Source organism: Solanum verrucosum, unplaced genomic scaffold, assembly GCF_900185275.1.
Source record: "Solanum verrucosum unplaced genomic scaffold, falcon-dt-bn FXZP01000238.1, whole genome shotgun sequence".
In the NCBI taxonomy this organism is placed as follows: Eukaryota; Viridiplantae; Streptophyta; class Magnoliopsida; order Solanales; family Solanaceae; genus Solanum; species Solanum verrucosum.
Window position 1 is genome coordinate 4,221,178 of NW_026020630.1, and position 9,553 is coordinate 4,230,730.

The 9,553-nt window shown below is 37.9% G+C and overlaps 1 protein-coding gene across 2 annotated transcripts in view; it reads left to right on the top strand.

Moving 5' to 3' along the window:
• The window catches only part of LOC125811724 (flowering time control protein FPA), a 45,267-nt gene extending 35,890 nt beyond the window's left edge, over positions 1-9,377 (top strand). For both annotated transcript variants that reach the window (XM_049491262.1, XM_049491261.1), the window contains exons 3-4: positions 5,840-7,071; positions 8,071-9,377. In XM_049491262.1, the coding sequence (XP_049347219.1) occupies positions 5,903-7,071; positions 8,071-9,253 (2,352 nt within the window). In that variant the 5' untranslated portion in view covers positions 5,840-5,902 and the 3' untranslated portion in view covers positions 9,254-9,377. The remainder of the gene's footprint in view (positions 1-5,839; positions 7,072-8,070) is intronic.
• The last annotated feature ends 176 nt before the right edge of the window (positions 9,378-9,553 follow it).

A 9,553-nucleotide genomic window follows, 5' to 3' on the forward strand; every position in this document is an offset into this window, starting at 1 on the left:
ACGGAGAGTATCTTTTCTTCGACAAGTGACAATCAATCTCAATGTGCTTAGCTCTCTCATAAAGTATTGGATTTGATGTGATATGAAGAGCCGCGTGATTATCACACACAAGTTCGATCTAACCAATTTATTCAAATTTTAGTTCTCTAAGCAACTGTTTAATCCAAACTAGCTCACAAGTTGCTACAACTAGGGCTGCGTATCGATCGGTTTATCGGTTTGGCTTATTGGTTATCGGTTTGTAGAGATGCTAAACCGTTGTAGAACCATTAAGATATTGGCTTATCGTTAATTGGTTTATCAGTTTTTGATTGTTATTGGTTTAATCGTTAAGATTTGACACAAAAAAGAGTGAAAATCACTTAGAAACAAGGTGACAAATCAAATGAGCCATGCACATGAGTTCACAAGTTACATCTTGCTCAAAAGCAAACACCTTTACATTGTAGAATAACCAAGTGTTTGAGACAACTAGAAATAAAAGTAGGAAACCAAACTCTAAGTCAAGGACTTTATATACAAAATGGTATAAATATAATTATTTAATTTACTATCGGGTTATTGGTTAACCTGTTAAGAAAAAACCTCAAACCGTTAAGAACCAATAACCCGATAACAAGAAAAATCAAAATCGTTATCAAAACCGCTAAATCAATAAACCCAATACTGATAAACCAATAACTTTTTTTCAGTTCGGGTTATCGGTTTTGAACAACCCTAGCTACAACTATTACTTGATAGTCTACTTCTGCACTAGATCGAGCAACGACACTCTATTTCTTATTCTTCTAAAACACCAAATTACCTTTTACTCAAACACAATATTTAGTTGTAGAACATCCATCAGGAGGTGATTTTGCCCAATTAACATTTGTATATCCAACAATCTACTTATGGCCTACTTGGAGCTGTTATTATATATATATATATATATATATATATATATATATAGAATGTGGTCAGCTGCAACCCAGTGACTATCATAGGGAGAATCCATAAATTGACTCTCAGGAAAAGTAATGACAGGTCTAGTCACTGTGAGATAAGATAATTCAACTTACAAACCAACTACCTATACCTTTCAGGATCACTAAGTGGATCCCCCTGTCTTGGCAGGAGTTTAGCATTCGAATATGTCAATGGCTCTACATCCCGTCGTTCCTGTCTTCCAAGAATGTCTAAAGCATACTTCCGTTGTGAAATAATAATACCTTATTTGGACTGAGCAACCTCAAAACCTAAAAAATATTTTAGAATACTGAGGTCTTTAGTCTGGAAATGTTGAAAGAGACATCGCTTTAAATTAGTGATATCATCTTGATCATTATTGATGACAACGTTATCGTCAACATAAAGCACTAAATAAATACATAGATTTGGAGCAGAATGCCAATAAAACACATAATGATCAACTTCAATATGCTACCAAACTCCTGAATATACTATATTGAACTTCCCAAACCTGGAGAATGTTTCAGACTATAGAGTGACTGTTGCAATCGACATACCAGGCTACGAGACTTTCCCTTAGCAACAAAACTAAGTGGTTGCAACGTTTTTTTTAATGAAGTAAACAAATATTATTTAAGAACGTCAGGTTGATGCTATCAACAAAAGTGAACGAGAGAGTTAGCTACCGTACAAGGTCTTAACTCCTATGCTTAGAATCAAAGATCTAACAAAATCCAGAAAAGTATGAACATTATTTAGAGGAGACAAAATATTTCCGCTAAACAAATTAACTAGGCAACTAGCTTTTAGAGAGTTATTCAAAGCTGAGACTCCATCAAAACATTTTTGATTTCTTTCATCCCACACACTAACAAATTACTACTGCAATCAGTCTCCCAATCCTCTTGATGGCTTTATCAACTTTCCAAAAGATCCAACTAGAATAGGCTTCCTTGATGGATGTGGGAAGACCTAATGTAGACTAAAAAAGAAAGGAAACAGTTCCAGATATCTGTTACAACTGGAGAATGCATAAGAACATGGTTGACATATTTTGAAGCTTGATGACACATATAGCAACTGATGACTAGGACTATCTTTCTTAGATAGATTATCTTGTGTAAGAAAAGCACCAGTAAGAGCAAGCCATATGAAACATGTTAATTTTAGTGGGAGTGTGATTTTCCCAACATGCTTCCATGGTGAATTATGCAACAATCCATTCTGTGAGCACATGAGGTAGTAGTTGCCTTTGACTGTATAATGCCCTTGCTTGGAGTTTCCCCAAACCATTTTGTTTGAATGTAGCTCTTCACTCATGGAATCTGCTAGGGTGGCTAGTAGACTAAATAGATTATTAAGTTTGCAGTCATGCAAGTTTTTCTTGAATAAGGAGCTCCAATCATTGTTGTCTCTGCATTGATAAACAAAACATTCTTTGTTGTTGGCAATTTGAGTCCAAGATGTAAACCAGAGGTCACCAAGGAGAAAAAAATTCTTGATGTCCAATTGATAAAGAGGCTAATGACGGTGCGAGGTGACATGTATTTCGTGGTATCATTGTAATCAAACCCAAATATCTGAATATACCTTTGAAAACAAGGCGAGCCTTAAGCCGATCAACTTGTTGACATCATAAACCCAACGACGACCAACAATAGATTTACTTGAAGGAAGATGAACAAACTCCCAAGTACTATACTCGCATGTAAAATAGATATCTCGTCAATCGTAGCATGTCGCTATTCTGAATGAGAAAGTACTTCACGTGTAGATTTAGGGATGGAAATAGAGGACGATTATGATACAACGACATGATGGGGTAATGACAGACGATGATAACTTTCAAAGGTATAATGGGGTTAGTATTGTGAGTGGACTATACCTTTTCCAGTGTGTGATCAATTCACTAGGAGAAAACAAGTTTATAGTATGTACAAGGTCCAACACAAGACGCGAATCATCTGGGCTTGATGTTAGATGCGGACAATGATGATAAGTCACGAGTGGTGGCACTGTGGATTGAGATGTAGAAATAACCATTGATTCCTCAAAAATCAGTATCATTGAGTCCTCAAATATATCAAATTGAACAGAAGAAGATGTAAAGTAAGATTGAGACTCAAATAATATGACATTGGATGACATAAGGTCTAGACAAAGATCAGGTGAGTAGTAACAATACTCCTTTTGAACTCAAGAATAACCAAAAAGACACATTTGAGAGCATGAGGGACTAATTTATCTTTTTGATGGGTTAAGTTTTGAACAAATATGTGCTCTCAAAGACACGAGGGGGAAGAGAGTATGAAGGTGAGAGGTGAAACAATATTGAATATGGAGTTTGATTTTGAATGACAAATGAGGGCATTTGATTCCAAATCCAAAGGAGGACTGTTCCATTCTTTTTTTGATAAAGGTAACATTTGTATATCAATCACCAGCTCAAAGCTGGTATCCAAAAATTTACATCATAACCTCCCTCCACACGTGTGTTGGGCATAAACAAAAGATAAAGAAAAAAAAGAAGAAAAAAGAGAACTATCCCTAGATCCTCCTTTCACCTTTATAAAGACCCTAGAATGTCTACAATAGCCACAGGGTCATCTATATACTCTGAACTACACCAATAGCAAAAAGTGATAACGCAGTTCATTTTAATCTTGTGCAGAGGGCTGCAGGATTGTTCCCTTCTTCCAAGTTAAGTTTCAACTAAAACACGATATGAATTTCTAAGGCCTCATTTGTTTGCACTTAATGGAAGGTTGTATCTGAATGGTTCAGACCTTATGCCATTAAGGGGTTGTTGTTTGTGAGCTGGTTAGAGTTATACATGTATTAGTAATGTAGAGATTACTTATCATTGAATCTATATATTATTTTATGCAGGCATTAGTTATGTAGGGATTAGTTATAAATGTATTAGTTATTCCACCTTCTATCCTGCATAAAATAGTACATAGATTCATTCATAACTTATACATGTGTTAGTTCTGCAGGTTTCTAAATTGACAACCAAACGTCGTATTAATTTTGTACATGGATAACTTATTTCCTATCTACCTACCAAACTTCGTACAAGTTATACGAAAATTAATATATGATTAACTTGTTTCTTATCCAGCTACCAAATGACCCCTAAGTGCATTTGTTTACATTAATATGCTTATTTGGGCTGAATAGGTCGTAACATTAAGATCTTAAACAAGGTTGTAATAATTTTAAGAGGTATTTTTGTGTGGATAATTTTCACCACCACTTTGTCCATAACCATCGACCACCACCTCCTTTTCCATCACAACCACCATCGCCAAACACAAGCCACCACCACCAACCACCTCTGCCATCACACAACCACCACAGGCAGCGACTACCGCTGTCAACCACTACTGCTAGTCGTTATCACATCTACAATCTACCATTATAATTTATCATTTCCATCACCACCACCGGCACTGCCATTGGTACCTCCTCCGCCACTATCAACCACTACCACCATTGCGGACTGCAGTCAATCCAAGTTCGCTGAGAAGAAATTACCTAGTGTCTTGATCTTTGACTCCTTCATTGTTGGATTTTGACATAACTATTGCTTCACACAGCAAGGGAGAAAAAGTGGTTTTCGTAGTTGTTTATTCCCGGCTTCCCTTTGGCCTTCTCCGACAGATCGTTTCAGTTTAGTGCAGGTGGTGGTTATCAATCAATGCTTAGCTTAGTAATTGGTTGCTTCTGAGGTGTTTATCCAAGTGCACTATTGATTTACTCCAGGGAAGATTAAATAGGTATTTAAGTTTAAGGTATTCAAAGTATATGCTTTTGAAGTAGTGTTTGTGCCTTCAATATGTCTACAGGGGATGTGTTGCTGTCCTGTAACTTGAAACATTTCTAGAGCTTCCTTTCATGATAATCTAGGGCTAAAATAGAAGATATATGTTGTTGGGTTTTGTCTTCTTGGAAATGCATGAACACTTCTGTGACTTGTGTGTAAGCAATAAACTTGTGCTTTAGCAATTTTCCTGTAAGTTGATTAGTAGAGTATCAGAAGGGTAATTGAAAGCTGTATGTGAGTGAATCTCACAAGTAAAATTGTGTGTGTATTCATATCATATCTTTTGTAAGAATTGGTTATATTATCAGTGGAAAATTGCAAAGCTACTTCACTTCTGTATCAATAATATCTTGCATTTGTTCTACCAGAAGAATGTTTGGCTTATGTTATGATAGATCTAATTCAGTGGTTAGAACTTCTCTTTTTGTCTTTGTACTTAAAAGAGATGGTCCATTAACTGAAGTACATTTGTTTTTAGAGTCATGACACTGTTATGCTATTCCCTAAAGGACTTCGTTTCTGCACTTGTAAAGTATATGATCCTGGAAGTTAGGCTGCTCCCAACTTTGTTTAAATGGTAGTTAGACTATTCTATCTAGATGATTGCATTTGTCCTATCCTATACATGTGTATGTTTTTTTTTTGTATGTGTCCGCTTCAACATCTTACTTCCAGATTCTTGATGCAATAGTCAGAGTACCTTCATGAAGATAATGTAGTGTTACAGCATTGGAGAGTGTACACTAGTAATAAGAGTATAAAAAGAAAACCCTTCTGCAAGAACAAATATCAGTTTGAATTTTAAGGGTTTTGATTGATGCATAATGTAGGTCACAACTCTGACAGATATGTGTTACTATGTTCTTTGACTAATGGGTTTCTTCTTTTTGGTGTTTTACTTCTCAGCGTTGATACAACAACTCCCCATAAGTGGTTGTTACTTTCTGGTGAAAGTTAATCTATATGCTAGCGAATTCACCTCTTTTTATCTTTTCTAATCTAAAAATCTATCAAGAAAAATACCGACAGTTCTGCTCTAACTATGGTTTTATATCCCAGGACAAATCATCACCAGCACCACCACGGGATGAAGAGTATTTTCCACGTCGAGATGAACGTCCCATGATAAGAAGATCTCCACTTTCACAAAGGGATTTGAGGACTCGCCACTCTACTCCTGACCTTCCACCATATCCAGACAAATCAAGGTTAGATGACAAGGGTGGAGAACCCAGCGAGGTTTTGTGGATTGGGTTTCCTGCACAACTGAAAGTAGATGAATTCATTTTACGAAAAGCCTTTTCCCCATTTGGACAGATAGATAGGATTACTGCATTTCCTGGTAGAACTTATGCCTTTGTTCGATACAAGAATGTGATGGCAGCTTGCAGGGCAAAGGAAACATTACAAGGAAATTTATTTGACAATCCTCGTGTACATATTTGTTTTGCTCGGGCGGAATCTGGAACCTCTAACAAGGAAAGGAGCCCAACGAATGATTCACCATCCTCACATTTGAGATCATATGGGCACATTGGTTCTTCTGAGAACCTTCGACATGATAAGGACTTTGGTAATGCTCCTCGAGATCATGGTATGAGGTCTCCAAGGTTCAACTCAGATATGGATCCTGGTGATTCTCGTCATGTTGGTTTTGGCAGAAAGGGTAATGCATGGGTAGGTGAAGATGATAGAAGGAGATTTCCTGTTCTGGATTCTGAACTGGGACATGGGGACAGTGCTTACAATCAGCGTAGTCCTCCAAGGAAAAGAGTTGTAGACATCCGTGAGTGTGAGTTTTCTCCTCAGCGGTTCCCTAGACAAGATCCGTTCTACGATGATTCATGGGACTTGCCTGAGGATCCTTTTGTCTTCCGTGAAGCTAAGAAACTGAAGACCAGCTCCTATTTCCCTGAAAATGAACTTCCAGAATATCCTTTCAATGATATGGAACCAGCAAGACAGAGGGGGTACCGTGAATTTTCCCAAGCTGAGGTCCTTGATAAAAACTTTGATTCTGGATCTCTTGTTCATAGACAGATTCCTGAGCGGATGATGAACTCCAATGTACCTTATCCGGAGGAGAACGACCGGTGGAATTCACGATTTGACGGTTTTAAGGTGGGCTCTGGTCAATTGGCTTCAAACGCTGAGCAGAAAAGGTTGACTCCTGAACCACATCCCTCATCCAAGAGTACTGAGTGGAAATGGGAAGGTACTATTGCTAAGGGAGGAACTGCTGTCTGTCGGGCTCGATGCTTTCCTGTGGGCAAACATTTAGAGATGATCTTGTAAGTAATTACATGTTTTATGGGAAGTTAATAATTCCATAGACGTTAATTTCTGATCTAATGTGCACAAGAAGTTGAAATTAAAAACTGGTAGGCTACTTCAGTTAGAAATGAAAGCTTTTTTGAACTGCAGGAATCCTTCCTTTAGACATTTGAGTTGAAGCCCTTCCTAACACAGAAATATCTCAATGCAATATACTCTGCTATAACTGATGAAATCATACTAGTCCATGGAGCTCATGTTGTATAATAGTTGTAGTTTTCTGTACGTGCTTTTGAATTAACTTTAAAACGTTTGGATTACACTGGGTATGTTGTTATACATTTGGATTAGTAAGCTCAACATTCAGGTCTCTAGCACTTCAGAGCAGCTTTATACAAGACTTATATTGTTAACCAGTGAAAGTTTAGCTGATTGATGCTTTAATAACAAATATTTAGGCTTTGCTCAAGTTAAATATAATCATTATGCCTCTATCTGATTGAAAGTGAATTGTAGTAGAACTCTGATAAAGTGTATTCGTTGGAGAAATTAGTGTTTACATCCCTGTTACGTAGAAGTGAATTTTCTTGATTAGTACATTTCTTATATTAGGATCCTGAGATGGAAAATGAATAGTGTTTAACTGACATTTGATAGTTAGCTCTACTCAATTTAAGGAGATCCAGAGATTGAATTTTGCTCCTTCTTTCCCGTTCGAGGACAATCATCATTTCTGTTGTGTGGAGTGGGAAATTTTTTGTTCATGATATCAAGTGCATGGGAAGGATCTAGAACGGTACTTATGTTGCAAGACTTGTTTTAACTCTCTTCATCTTAGGCATTATGAATGTCTTGTCTTCTCATATATTTGTTCACAGGGTTTTTGGGATCTCAGTTTTACACTCTTTAAGTAAAAACTGAGCTATTGTCTTAGGTTGAGAACTTTTCATCCCACATGTTGCGAATCGAACTCAAATTCTTTCCTTCTTTAAATTTGCAATGGTTCAATTTTGCAGACCTGTATACTTGGACTGCACTGCAAGGACTAGTTTAGACATGCTTGCAAAGCATTACTATCAAGCAGCTGGTTCTTGGGTTGTCTTCTTTGTTCCAGCTACTGATGCTGACATGGCATTTTACAACGAATTCAGGAATTATCTTGGTGAGAAGCAGCGAGCTGCTGTGGCTAAATTGGATGATAGGACCACTATGTTTCTTGTACCTCCTTCTGACTTCTCTGATAAAGTCCTTAAAGTACCAGGAAAACTGAGCATCGCTGGTGTTGTGTTAAGATTGGATCCTCCTGCTCCCGGTTATGGGTCTCATCCTGAGAAGAATGAAACTGGTATTACCGGTTTCCCAGGCATGACATCGTTTGCCCAGCCGATATCGCCTTCTGGGCCTAATCCTGCACTGACATCTTACGCAGCCACTCAGAGACCAGGAATCAGCAATATGTCGTTTCCTGGGATAGATACAGGACCTCCAGCTGCTTCATTTTCAGGCTCTCTTCAGCCAGCTGGTAACTTTTCTGAGTCATTTAGTGGAGACAGGCATAATTACATGGTCAATCAGCAGTACCCTGCCATGGGACAGAACTGGTCTTCCCATGATATGCAAAACCCAAATCCTAGTGTCAAGAATATCATCTCACAATCATCCAGTGGCAGAAATGATCCTACCATTGGTCAGGGATATAACCCGGCCATGCCTGGTACAGGGCAGGAAAGTTCTAGCATCTATAGGGGTGAAGTTTCAAATTTCCATTCAAATGGCAATAATAGACCTCCCCCGGAGGCAAAGACACCAGCTACACCTTTTCAATCAGAACAACTTGCATTGTTAACCTCATCACTTCTTGAGCAGCAGAGGCAATCAGGGGTTGCATCAACAGGACAAGATTCTAGACAACCAGGCACTGCTTACCTGCCTGACAACTCATACAGGCCACAGCAGAATCTTCCATTCTCAAACAATCAGTCTGTTGATCATTCATCATCTCAGTTTGGTCAAATGCAGCAACAACAGCAACCAATGGTGAGTTTGCCAGGCCCACCTCCAAGAGAGCTTCAGCATGGCACTAACGTGAACCAACTGCAGAATGCAGCTGATGAAGAAACAGACCCACAGAAACGCTTGCAGGCAACATTGCAGTTGGCAGCAGCTCTTCTTCATCAAATTCAACAGGGTAAATCATGAGCAAATATTATACCAAATAAGGTCAATAATTACTGTATTTATTTATATATGCAAGACGTGTCTTCATCGTGCTGTACTTTCAATCTTGACCTAGTGCTAAGAAACTTACTGCAGCATCCTGTTCCTCCAAATCTCTTTAAACATTTTTAAGTAGTGCTTGTTGTTCTTGTCATTCAATAGCTTTCGTCTTAACAGTTTGATATGTAGTTCTAGACTAATTCAAATGGATAGCTCTCCATGGAGTTGTGATTTTGAGTGCAAAAAATTGTGTCATCACTATAGAAATGTCATTTTTTCTGT